Genomic DNA, 13,925 nt, shown 5'->3' on the forward strand with positions numbered 1-13,925 from the left:
TGGATTAACCTCAAGGTTGCTGGGTGGGTGAGCACAGCCGGAACAGCAGCTCCAGCTTAGAATTGGGATGGGAACCTGCTGTTGAGACACACGTAGGTGAACACTCCTCATGCCAGGAGATTGGAGGGATTTACACTTAAATGAGGAGAAGTCTGTCTGTGTGAGTCTTGGTGCGTGTGGACATACATATGTGCTTGTTTATTACACCAGACTAGCTTTTTCCATGTCTATGCACAGAGTTAGAGCATTTCTGCAGTTCCAGGTTAATGGGAAGATTTGGGTAGGGGGGCTTCAACGTGAGAAGATTTTGCCTGCCAAGTAGTATTTTAATACGGCCCCCCTCTTGACTTGAAATATGGCTCTTTCAGTGAAATGGCTCTGGCCTGCCTCGGGCTTGTTCTGCTCACTTTCAGTGTTTTGTGTGTGTGTGTGTGTGTGTGTGTCTGTGTGCGTGTGTGTGTCATGTGAAAATGAAGGGGTGGAGGGGTGGCAATGTTGGTGGGAATCCAACAGGAGAGATGGAAGGTTAGCCAAGGCCTTTGATATATTTCTATATACAGATACGGGCCCATTGTTTAAAAAGTCATGTACTCATCACTGATAATTCATTACTTCAAAAATACTGTCAATATTTGATCTTTACCTGTGCCTTTATCTTTGTCTCAACTGCAGTACCTGAACCTACACTTGGCACTGATTGTATATAAAGAGGGCATACAGAAATATTGGTAAGAGAATTGTCCTACACTTCTTGCCCCTTTTTTGGTTACAGGCACAGTAGTGAAATAGCAGCCTAGCAACCAAGACATTTTTGTTTTTATTGGACTATGCTTCCCGCAATGATAAAGTCCTGTGCCAAATATTCTGAGCCAATGCATGCAGTAATTTTCCCTGTATTAGGTAGCAGGATTTATATTTGATGCAAGGGGTAACTGTGTCATAGGTTTTGATTTATGGTATAGTTCACCGTTGGATTTCACAGACACCCTCACAAAACTAGGTAGATAAATTGTATTTTTTCCAGCTGCATCATTCTCAAATGATATTCCCCAAAAACTGCTGCACTTTTTGATTTTCTTTGCAGTATAGCAATGGTTACAAAGCATCATTACTGTAGTACTCTGTGCAGTAATAGAGACTGACACTCAGTAGAGGTGGCTCTGTGTGTGGTATGGAAAAAGGAGTAGATAACAGAGGCTACACCATGTCAATGTTGGCGTCGAACATTGAAAAATATTGTCTCTCAACGTAATCTAGACTTTGCAGAATCATCCAACATCAGCACCTGGTCCACTTGTCTTGCTCAACCTCAGCTTCCTTGCTTTAGCATGTTTATTGACCATGTACTTCAGTACAACACAAACCTGCATTTACATACACCTGCACAAAACAGGCCCCCCAGTGCCTCCTGTGCTGTAGCAGTGCTTCATGTGGGGCCCACGGTCATTATTATTGGCTGCAGACAACACCATGGCCAAATATTACCCCCTGTTCACTAGTAGACCTCGTCCACCCTTACCCCACCTCCTCTTCTACACATCACTGGGGACCCGGCCTGGGCATTTATGGGGCACTTAAAAAACATAAAATGCTGCACCTTGATAAATAGTTTAATCTATTTTGCAGCGTTGAAGACGGGTATGTGATGGCTGTTTCACATATTTGATCACCTAATTTTGTTTTGGGCAACATTTTACATGTAGCAATGCTAATAATTAATTTAAAGCTTTGTAAACAGCATCAAAGCTTGTCATGGTTATTAAATGAAGTGTTATTTTTTTGGGTTCGTCTGATTATTACGTTGTAAGAGGAGGTTTATCTATGCTAATAACAGCCTTATAATCAGCTTGTAATGCATCACAGTGACTTGTGGATTTCATTTCACTGTTATCTGAGCCCAGTGGCTAGTAATTGGTTTCCCTGAGGTTTGCTGTGAGAAATACCAAGGCTGCCACGCAGTGTTAATTTGCACTGCACATTTTCTCTCAACTTCTGACCAGAATTCATTTGCCAAACACACCAGTGCTCTATCAAACTGATAATTCAAATTGGTTTTATTTTAATGTAGGATCTCCTTAGTAATAACATGCAACAATCTTACTTTATCATGGCTGGTTGGACAAGCTGCTTTTTGACCATCAGCCCAGGTTTGGTGGCAGGTTGGGTGGATGGATTCTGGGTGGGGTTGGGTGCAGCTGTTGTTGCTACTAAATGAAGTCAGCTGACAGGACTAAACGGCAGCAACATTGGTCTAAATGGGTATTCCAGCTGACACACTAGGGAACAAAAGAAAGTGGAGGGAGTACATTTGTGGGGGAAAAAGCAATATACGCAGATGAAAAGGTTTTTGTGTGCTTTCTGTGTGTGTGTGTATCTAAGTGTCTGCCAGTGTGCTTGAAGGACAGGGCAAGCAGTAGCGCCTGGCTGAGAAGGTGACCCTTCTGGACTAATAATTGAAATGCCCTCTGATTCCCATTCATTTAGCTGTAGCGCTGGTTCAATTTCGCTGTTGGCCATTTGAGCATTTCCAGAGAGCTAAACCATGTTATGTCATTTACTCAAGGCTGTAAAAGGCTCTCAGGACATAAATCAAATAAATAAATAAATGAATACATTGAATTACACTTTAAACCAAGTTTTTTTAATGGGTTGAACATTATAGGTCAACTGTCAGAAACAGTTGGTAAGAGTGTTTGTAAGCATGTGCACATACATGTCTTATGTGTGTGTGGACAAAACATGGTTGTGAGGACATTTTGCCTCACGCCTTCAAATATCTCCCAGCACTAACCTAAGCCCTAAAACCAAAGAACTTACCTTTTACTGTTTTTGTGATGGTCAGGGGTTAAGGCTAAGGACAGGGATAGGACTTTACTTGTGATCGTTAGGGTTGGGGTAAAGCATTAATTTGGGGTTGGGGTAAAGCATTAATTTGTTATGGTAAACGTTAGGGTAATAGTGTAATGGATGGATTATGTCAATGAATCTTCTCACAGCTATAGTAAAAGCAACACGTTACAGTCTTCAGTTGAATCATGTTGGTCTGAGTCGCTCACGTTGCATGATGCAGACAGTGTATTTCCTGCTACTGCTGATGTGCAATGCAAGTGTCTGTGCTTGCAATGGGTAGGGTGGATAAGGCGAGGGGTGCTTAGTCGCAACACAGACATCTGTCTCCAACTGTGAGACCCCCACCTCCCCTCTTTCCTCTCCAGATGCTCCCATCGCCACTGAAAACACACACACACACACACAGGCACACATCCCAATATCCTGTGTGGACCATTTCATCACGGTATAGTTGTTGATAGGGATCGGAGGGGATCCTCTCTGGATAATGAGAGTGGTGGATGGAAGGTGGCTTCTGATGGGAACCGCCTGTTGGGAATAAGGGTCTGAACAGATATTGCCTTGGGAATCAGGCTACACATACATAGAGAACAAAGAAGTCATGTATGTGCCTGTGTAACTAGTCTTGATAAAGGGATAAAGAGGATATATGTACTTTGGAGAAAGAGCAAAAAACATCAGTGTGTTTTGACGTTTTTGTGTTTACACCAGAGCAGATTGCTTCATGCCGGGACAAGATGTAAGCTGACGGATTGACAGATGACCAGCTCAATCCCCCACAGCAGCGCTTGAAACAGAGGACGCTTTCCTTGATTCCCCTCCCATCCCTCTCTTCGCCAGCCTAGGGACTATCTGTCATTTTCTCTCTGCCATCTGAATATTTATTCTTAAGGGGGTTCTGTCTCACACACACACACACACTAATAACAGCGATAAAGCCATTTAATTAAAAGTGAGCCCAAGCTCACCCCAAAGGCGTTTTTTTAATGTCCTATGAAATGCTCAAAATGATGCCCTGTTATACAGCAAGGTCCTGATACTTTGCAAGATGTCTCTTGGTCACAAATAAATATTACTTCCATAAAAGTATGCACTTTGGCATGGAGCAGATTAGCTTCTCTGTTGGTTTTTAATTTTTGTAACGCCTCAGTGTAATCTGGAATTCAGTCATCCATCAATATACAAAAACTGATAAATGTTACGTGCAGATGGGTGTCATTTGTTTTTGGGTGACGAATGTGTTTGTGGAAATAAAAGCTATACAGATCAGTCTTTGGTTATTGTTAAGACTTAGGTGTAGTTGTGTACATGGATGTGAAATAGAGACAGTTAATAAATAAAATGATGACGATCTGGCTTACATATTGAATGAAGTACCTGGGAAATTTTATCAAGCAACTCCAATAAATTAATGCAAAAATTCAGTAAATGTCACACTGACACAAAAATGACCACAACTTTAAATTTTAAAGATTAAAAACCTCTTAAAATGAATGTTACTATCGTATGGTAGATTTTTTTCATATCACCTTACTCTAGTTGTATGTAAAGCAGGTGAAGACTGTATATCATACTTTTAAAGTTTCCATTACAGTTTTCAAGGTTTCATTTCCTGTCTATATTTGAAATATACACTTGTGGTCTATTCCCTTGTGTGTGTGGAATTGTGTGTCTGTGCTCTGATGAAAGCACACTGTTCAGGCCCAGTGGTGGGGATTACTCCGGCTTTGTTGAAGGGTTTTTAAGAAAGGGTCAAAGAGCGTCCGCCTAATACGGGCCTCTAAGGGCCTCATGGGTAATTGCCAGTGTCTAATAAACTTCTAGAGACCTTCTTTTCACTCAGATCTGGTGAGTGTGGAGGTTAGAATGGGAAAGATCAGAAGCCCCTGGAGCCGTGATCTCAGAATTGTGTGTGACAGGTCATCAAGGCAGTCCTTTAACCCCACGGCATGGTAATTCAGACCTGGGGTGCAGCGAACTGTCCTATTTCCATCCTCAATTTGCGTGACGGGGCGGGTTCCTCAACAATTTAGTCAGGCCTTGGTAATCTGCTGTGAATAGTGATTGGGGAAAACGTGTGCAGCAGGTACAGATAAGGTCAGGGGTGTGGTTTGGCATATCCTTTCAGGATTGGAGGGGCCAATGGGAATTGGAGTGCCCCACATGCTCTGTGGCTAAGTAATTGGCCATCAGGATATGAGTCTGACCAGAGCAATAAGTGGTAATTTCATCTCTCTAGGAGACACAGATAAAAAAGACGGCAGCATAATGGGTCAGGAGACAACAATGAATCGTATAGACCAGTATTTTATCAGGGCTAAGGTAAGCACAGGCTCTGTTAGCTAATGAGGAAATGAAAAATATCCTCTTCTCTCTTCAAACACGGATATATCTGTCTCCTATGACCTTGATTACAAACACAACAGGCTGATTTATCTCCTCACATACAAACCCACGCCCAGCCTCACTCAAAGAGGACACCACACTATCTTGACAAGAAGAGAAATGAGCCTTTGCTGTGTGTACACTGACACTGAGATGCAACAAATTTTCTACACGAGCCCAGGTATGAGATAAAGAATGGTCCACACAAGCCTGTGTTCAACAAGTTCATATAGCTGGATGGATGGACAGATACTGTGTATGGACGGTTATGAGAATGGTAATGTTCCGGGGTTTTGTTGGCCTGTCGATGCTGTCATTAGAGGAGGTGTGCCATTAATCAGATGAGGTTTCCCTCCCCTGCTGGCCCTTGACAGAGACATGAACACACTTCCACCCTCCCATGAATAAAGATGTGCATGCATAGCAAAAAAACACAACCACACTGTATACATCCTATGAAATATTAGTATCATCAGATGTTGGCAAAAGGGCCTAGAGGAGACCTATTAACAAAAAGTAGGACATGCAACTCTGCTTCACACAAACATAAAATCACTGGATGGGGTGAGGTAAATTGTATTTTATAGCCACTATGTTCAGCGGAAGGAAGCTTAGACCATCCCATCCACAAGTTATACGCTTTAATTTTCCACTGCAGTAACAAATCATACTGTGTGTGGTGGTTTAGTCCTCAAGGCATCGCATAAATGAGTGAGCGTGGGAATATTTCTAACAGAGCATTTAACACGGCATTCTCTTTCACATATCCTAATAAATCTCAGGGCAAACTTAAAGTTACATTTGTTTGTGCCACTGCACAAACATTTGGAAAGAAAAGTTACAGAGAACACTTGCAAAACCTGCTCAATAAATGAAAATTTTACTTAATAAGCTAATTGTGGGTGTGTAAATGTTGGTGCTAAATATTTCATTTCAACCCGAAATGTGGGAAATAATGTGTCATTTGGTTAAATTCAGAAGACAAGTAAATATAGAAAGAAATGTCTTGTGAAAACAATTCCATTAATTTGTCTTAGTCTGCAAGTCAGTATGAAAGTCAAGCTTCATGTGCTTTATAATATTAAAAGAACGCATGAAACACTTAAAATCTATTTTTCTCTGAACGTGACAAACATATCTGTCAACTCTGGATGCAGAGCATTTTAAAGAAGCCAGTGCTTTGACAGAGAGGGGATATATCTGACAGCCTTTTAGCAGCGATGTTCGAAATTCTTTGAATAGCTGCCAGTGTAAATTAGTACGCCACTTTTTGACATGCTGGCACCTTTGGGGTGAAATAACAGATTTCTCTTTGCTCACTTGTGTGACAATCTCAACAGGCCTGCATGTTTTTGCAATCCTAAGACAGGCATGGCTCAGGACAAGAGTTGAATGTCATTAGATTGATAAGGCTTAATGCTGTAATTCACGCACTTCAGCTATGCTATAGTCATGGATCAATTAATCATCTTCCAACTCCTTGATGCCCAAATTTCATATCTTCCCATTGCTTCTAGTAGTACTTTGTGGAATATTCAAGGGGGGAATTTTGTTAAGCCCCAAGTGCAATTTTGATAGAGTTGCTATTCAACATTTTAATTTTTCTAATAATTGCCTAGGAGAGCTTGTCATGTGAAAAGAAATTACACCAGGATCTGCTTTTAAGATGTGGCTTATGTGGGGATAATTTGGGCCAAATAGGAATGCCATTGGATTGTTCTCATTGGTTTACCCCCTTTGTACTCCAAATCCCTTGAGTGTCTTAGGCCATACTTCTAGCCTGCAGGCCTGCATTTCTTTGGCCTTTTCCTGGCAGACTTGAGTTGAGAGTACATAATTCTAGACTACAAAACCATCCTCCACACCTGTAATCTGATAGGTCACAGAGCTCTAGAGACCCCAAAGAGTAAGAATAAACTCAGTGCCTTCAGGTAACAGGCACAAAATGTTGAGTACAGAGGATTCAGTTTGGTAACTTGAGGAGAAATACCTGTTTTATGAATAGACTGCAAGACAACAAATGCATTCATTTTTCTGCATTCATTGTCTTGCAGTTAGTATAGCAGATTTATCAAATGTACTATCAGTAGCCTAATCTCATCATGCTTTGTGTTATTCATCTCTGTCCAATGGTGAGATTTTTGATTTTCATTTTTTCTTTGTTTGAGATTTTTGATTTTCATTGTTTCTTTTTAAAAGGCCAAGTGCTTTCACAAAGTTAATTTGTCTCCAATATGCATTATCATTAAAGAAAAATAAGAGGTTAAATGTTGGGGGAGAATAGTACCATAACTACTAGTTTGCAAAGCCAGATAAACAACATTATCATCAACATAGAGGTTTACATTCACTTCATTTATTATCCACTCCACTTATAACTTATCTCTCTGAACCGTCCCTCTTTTCACCAGTTCTGAGAGATGACTTCCGCCAGACACCAAGTGATGTGGTGGTAGCAGCAGGTGAACCGGCTGTCATGGAGTGTATCCCCCCAAGAGGCCACCCTGAGCCCACCATCTCTTGGAAGAGAAACAACATTCGCGTCAATGACCGAGATGAGAGAATCACCGTAAGTTGGCTGCTAGTTTCTGTAAAGACGGAAAAATCCATCTTAACAAGTTTTTATTTCAGATTTTATTTGTTAACAAGTTGGATAATGTAAAAATGTTAGTTTTAGTGTAGTTTACTGATAATTGTCGCTGGCCACAATTTTGAGATACTTTAAAACTGGATAAAGATTATCGAGGTAGAACATCCCAGCCACAAAAGAAACCCTGCTCACCTGTTCGCCACCATACATCCTACAGTCGGTGCAGTACCATTTTTGGGTGGGTGGGGAGGTACTGTGCGCAAACTGACTGAAGAGCTCTCACAGAGCTGCTTTCTTAGGAAACTCAGATGACCTAAACTTTGTAGTGTTCCTGAACGCACCTAGCCTTCAGCTTTTGACAGATGACACTACGTTGATGTTTCTTTAATGTAAACCCACGCACAGAGGAAAATGACCCAGTTACAGTCAAGTTACAACAAGAAGAGAGGAAATGTCTACTCCCAACTACCACCCCAAGTTGAAGGCACAGATAAATATTCAGTCAGCTGTCTGATTAGCTTGCTGATCTGCATCTGTCACACAGGATTCAGCATAATGCGCTCCGCAAAAACTGTCAAAGTCATGTCCGTATATTGTACAATAAGTCAATAATGTAATTATTGTGACAGGCCTATCGCCTGTTTTAAGTGTTGTTATACCTTATACATGTCAGAAACATATCTTCTCAAGTTCACATCTCCACCATGTGCCCCACAGGGACATTATGTTTACAGTTTTTTTTAAATACATTTTATAAGTTACCACCTAATGGATGATTTCTACTGTACATATATTTTGAATCTGACAATATGTTGTTTAAAGAAACCAGTAACTTGGCTGTTTCCAGTTCAAATCCTTTTGTGAAATGTCCCACAAAGTCATTTGCATCACACTGTTTGGTTCACACTGGCACCAGCAACTAGTGATAATTTCTCAGGTAAATGTCGAGGACATGGTTATCCACTGCTTTGTCATCAATTTATATCTCCACTAATGGAAGCCACTGAGTTTGGAATATGATGAGAAGACTTGATTAAGAATCAGTTTCACTGTTGTTCATAATTGAAAAGCAACATTGCTATTGAACAACATTGATTCTTTTTTAATTGAATCATTCAAGTGTGTTCTGCAGAAGAAACCCTAGAAATAATTAAACAAGCTATTTGGAAGTATAGCTATGCATGTGTATGCACACACTGTGTGCCATCATCATAATGAATCATTGCGACCGTTATTACAAACTGAGCAGTGGAAGATGGTTCTGTGATGATTGGCCTGGAGCTAAACCCACTGTCAAACAGTGTAAGAAATAGCAAAGAAGCCATCTGTCATGACACACTGGAAATGATAAAGTGCCTTTTCTCTTGACTAACATGCTTCAATATCCTGTCCCTGACCCCTTTCCATTTGTCTTCTTTCTTTTCCCCTCCTCCACCACTACCTCTTGTCCTCCTTCTCGTCCCACTACACCTCCCCCCCTCCCCCCTCCCCCCTCCCCTTACCTTTTCATTTGTGTGTTTTTTTTTTTTTGTTTGTGTCTCCCACCTCTTCCCCTCCTTCCACCCCTCATTTCCAGATCCGAGGAGGGAAGTTGATGATTTCGAACACCAGGAAAAGTGATGCTGGCATGTATGTGTGTGTTGGAACCAACATGGTCGGAGAGAAAGACAGTGATCCTGCTGAGCTAGTAGTATTTGGTGAGTCAATATTATGGGATTTCAGACTACTGTTCTACATATAGAGAATATTTTAGCCTTTTATAAATGAGTAAAAGAAAGGCAATGCCACAAAGAGCAAGTGACTTCAATCAGAATAAGTAAGTTCTTACAGAAAGCTTCTCAAAATACACATATCCTTTGTTTCTACCTTTTTTCTGTATTTACTTTTCTCAGGCTACGCTATTTCCTCAGTTGTTGTTGGAACAGAAGACAAAGTTTCCCTTCTAGCTGCCTTTTGCACGTTTGATCTTTTCCTCATTCCTTCTCTCTCATTCTGTGCTTGGCTCTCAGCAGAGCAGCAGCACAAGTGTCCTCAAAGTCTGTATTGATCCCAGAAACAGGTAGAGTGGATAGAAAAGAATTGCTATTTTCTTTTCAGTTCCACCAACCCCATTCACCTTGCCACCACCCAGATGCTGTTCCTTCTGCACGTAGTGGTGTAACAGCAATCCATTTCCAGTGTATAACACTTAATTAATCAATTTATGGTTCCTGAAAATGCATGGCCTGACACTTCCCCTTGAATTTAAAATGACTGCCATCTGTGAAGTTGGTGCACATCTGCACTCATTTATCTGGGCTATCATAGTTTTTTTTAAACTAATTATGATAGTGTGAAGAGCATCTAATGGTTATTTCTCTGGCTATTTTAGTGGTACTTGTAATGTAAATAACTTCATGTTTGTTTTATAATCTTGGTTTGATTTTAGCTTTTTATTTCTTTTGCTCATTTCCATCTAACTGTGGTAAGAAAAATTTGGTTTGATTAAATGGAAAGTTTTTTTCATTAAAGTCACATTGTCATTTTGATTTATTTCACTGAAGCCTCACATTCAAAATGAGTTAATATATTCCATGAAATGTTAAAATTTCTCATTTTCAACATCTGATATTTGGTTTATGTTCTATTGTGAATAAAATGTGATTTGATGAGATTTGCAAATCATTGCACTTACGTTTTACACATCTTCCCAACCTCTTTTAATTGGGGTTGTACAAAAACGGCTCTTTATAGTAAAATTAAACTGTTAAATTATATAAGGCCGAATACTAATTCTATCAACAATTCCTAGCAAAGCAGCCTTTAGGCCATTATGCAACATGTCAGGAATAAACTGCTATTATAACTTTTACTTTTACTACATTACTGTGTTTTAATTTCATATATCCTGTGGTACTTGTAAGGCACTTTTTACATTTCTTATTTATTTATGCTTGTGTTCTTCTTTTGGGTGCTCTTTATTTATGCAGCACATACACTAGGCAACGCAATGTGGTTCACGTGAATACAAATCTTCTACGTTCATCATCAGCCCCTGTACGTGTCTCGATTTTGATCCTGGTTCTTTGTCATACTAGTAAAGGTTTGCTAAGAAATCTCTCAGGCCCGGTTGAAACCCCATCAAATATTCAGACTCAAAGTGAGCTGTGGTGCAATGCAGTGGACAGTTTTCCACACTATGCCTAATACCACCAGAGTTACAGTATGCTTTTCTATCACTAGCTGTGTCTGATTTGGCCAAACTAAATTTGTCTACTCTTCTGAATACATGAAAGGCCGAGTTATAAATTGCTGACACATTTGAAAAGTCAAACTCCAATTAGTAAGTAGCACCACAAGCAGTTTTTAATCCTCTCTTTTCATTCTTTTGTCACTTTCTAATCCTAGAGAGGCCAGTGTTCACCAAACAGCCGGTGAACCAGGTGGTGTTGGCAGATGATACCGTGGACTTTTTCTGTGAGGTGCACGGAGACCCGACTCCAACTGTCCGCTGGCGGAGAGAGGAAGGAGAGTTGCCTCGGGGCAGGTGCGATGTAACAAACACTAATTTACTGTATGTTAGTGTTGAATCACCATACCAACATTACACTGCTGGGTACTGAGTGTTACTAAGCTGCATATTACTTCCTGTAAAAAGTGTAGTTATTATTTGGCTCATACAACAGCATACAGAGCACCTGCTTGCAATACATATTCTTCTTAAGATTCAGAACACTGCCAAAATATTAATACATTAAATATCTATTACAAATACATCAAAACAGCGTGATTTTAACTGGAACAAGTACAGTCATCCAAATAACAAACAACATATTTGTTGGCTGTCAAACTGTCCATGTGCCTTGAAGACACTTTCGGCTGAACCATGGTAATACAGTATTCGCTTGCAATGTTATCATGACTGTTTTTATGTGACTTTGGTACTGTGAGTCATACTCAATTGCCTGCTCCCTCCCACACCTTGTGGATTTGATTGGATGAAACTTTAATGATCCGTCAGGGGAAACAGGGTAAAACGTTCCCTTGTTGTCAGCGGGATTCAGATCTGCACAGGGAGACTATAGATTTTTTGTCTGCTGCTGAAAGCTTTACAGGACAGCTCTCTTTGTCTTCACATGGATCCCCAGCTGTGTTCAGTAAACACATCAGCTGCTTGTCTAAAAACCTAGACTTCCACCTCCATAAACCTTACTGTGTTCTCTGGGCATCTGTTGATATGTAGACAATAATTTAAGAGTCACCAAACCATATGGCAACTGGTTAGTGGACCAGATAACCTTTTTTTCAGTAAAACTAAAATCTACAAACAACTGAAATTTCCATTCTCATTTTGTGTTAAATGGTGCATTTCGTTGCAGATTTGAGATCCGTGCCGACAACAGTCTGCGTCTGACCCAGGTGCGAGCTGAGGATGAGGGCACTTATACTTGTGTGTCAGAGAATAGCGTGGGCAAAGCGGAGGCATCAGGTACCCTGCAAGTGCATGGTAAGACATGAGCTACTCCACCTTACACATTACACACACAAACACAAGAAATACTTTATTAGTATATGTATGATTTCAACACTGGTATTTTGGCACTGGCTGAATCTTTATGTACCGTATTGATACAATTGTAGCAGTGAATACATGAGTTTTTTGCACGAGTTAATTTGCACAGATGGACAGTTTTGCTATAATGCATCATTGAATGCCCACATTTCATCAACCAGCATGTGGTCTCATGTAATTTTATTTCTTGTAATGATTTCTGTTTGGTTGCTTTTGTTGAAAATATGCAATCAAGTAAATTACTTATGTTTTCTTAGTCTATGAAATACCAGACTTGATAAATATGTGAAATGCTATCATCAAATGTCCAAAATGTATATGAAGCAGAAAAAATAAGCAGAGTAGACAGCCAGACAGACTGAATCTGTAGCTGGTTATGACTCTGATAACATGCTGTTAACTGAAACTATAAGAGAGGAAAAAGTGAAAAATGGAATTTAAGTTCTTTTTCAAGTCTCGGCTCGTCATCCCTCTGGAGAGAGAACGAAGATCAAAAAGCTTTGAAATTGCATTAGAATAAAGTCAGTCCCTTGAAGAGAGGCACTCGGATGAGAAATCTGTCTTTTGTGATGATAAAAGGGAATATTTAAAGTTTTACTCAGTAACAGTTGATTCTGTGAGTGGGCCCTCCGGTCTGTGATGACACTTCTGACATCTGTCAACACATGTATGCTCACATACTACATATCCACACACAGGCAGTGACAGACAAGACACAGGGTATTTGTTGGTGTAGGAGAACACACACGCACAAATACACATTCATGTGCATACGTAAACCCACTCTACTAATAGAATGTTGCAGCAGAATGAAGCAGTCATTCCCAGCAACAGCTGTTAGGCAAATGGAAATAGATTGTGGGTTGGTGGATGCAGCTGCAGTATTAACGATGATACACACACAAACACACACAAATGAAAATGTATTGTAAAAAACCACATATGAATCAGTGCACAACTGCTTATTCTACCCCCCAAAAAAGAAATGACTGATCCTTACCTGTAATCCACATTCAGTCCATCATTACTCCTGCTACTGCTCTACTGCTTCTCTTCATTTAAATAGCAGCCAATTCTACTTCAGTCTATTCACATTCTAATTCATGTCATTATCCATTTTACATCAACCTATAAGGTTGTGGTGCCCTGAATTTTCACTCTGTCTTGTTCAAATATTTCATCCAGTATTACCGTTCATCATGAGCTCATCATCTCATTCTCATTTATCTTTCTTTTTCTCTTTTCTTTTCCAACAACCCATTTTTTTTGCACCACTCCATTGCAGTCGGCCCATCCAGTAAGTATTCCATTTCATCCCATCTTTGCATGCACTTGCTGCATGTGTGTCTATGCGTGAGTGAAAGAGAGAGAGACTTAACATACGTGTAAGAGTGAAATAAAGACTTAAATGTTGTCATGTGCAACTATAACCCCCACTATCATTGCTGCTTTTTTGAAGAGACCAAATTTACATTTGTATTTAAATATGTCTGGGTGGGAGAAGGCTATTATTTTTCCACAACTCCAGTCTTGTTTTAACTCATTGAG

General features: G+C 40.1%; 1 protein-coding gene across 5 annotated transcripts in view; it reads left to right on the forward strand.

The window, feature by feature from the left end:
• Positions 1-13,925, forward strand: part of robo3 (roundabout, axon guidance receptor, homolog 3 (Drosophila)) — a 143,800-nt gene that overhangs the window by 93,331 nt on the left and 36,544 nt on the right. For all 5 annotated transcript variants that reach the window (XM_067494410.1, XM_067494405.1, XM_067494407.1 and 2 more), the window contains exons 3-6: positions 7,647-7,804; positions 9,402-9,522; positions 11,213-11,351; positions 12,184-12,311. In XM_067494410.1, the coding sequence (XP_067350511.1) occupies positions 7,647-7,804; positions 9,402-9,522; positions 11,213-11,351; positions 12,184-12,311 (546 nt within the window). The remainder of the gene's footprint in view (positions 1-7,646; positions 7,805-9,401; positions 9,523-11,212; positions 11,352-12,183; positions 12,312-13,925) is intronic.

The sequence above is a fragment of the Channa argus genome, chromosome 24 (assembly GCF_033026475.1).
Source record: "Channa argus isolate prfri chromosome 24, Channa argus male v1.0, whole genome shotgun sequence".
Classification (NCBI taxonomy): domain Eukaryota; kingdom Metazoa; phylum Chordata; class Actinopteri; order Anabantiformes; family Channidae; genus Channa; species Channa argus.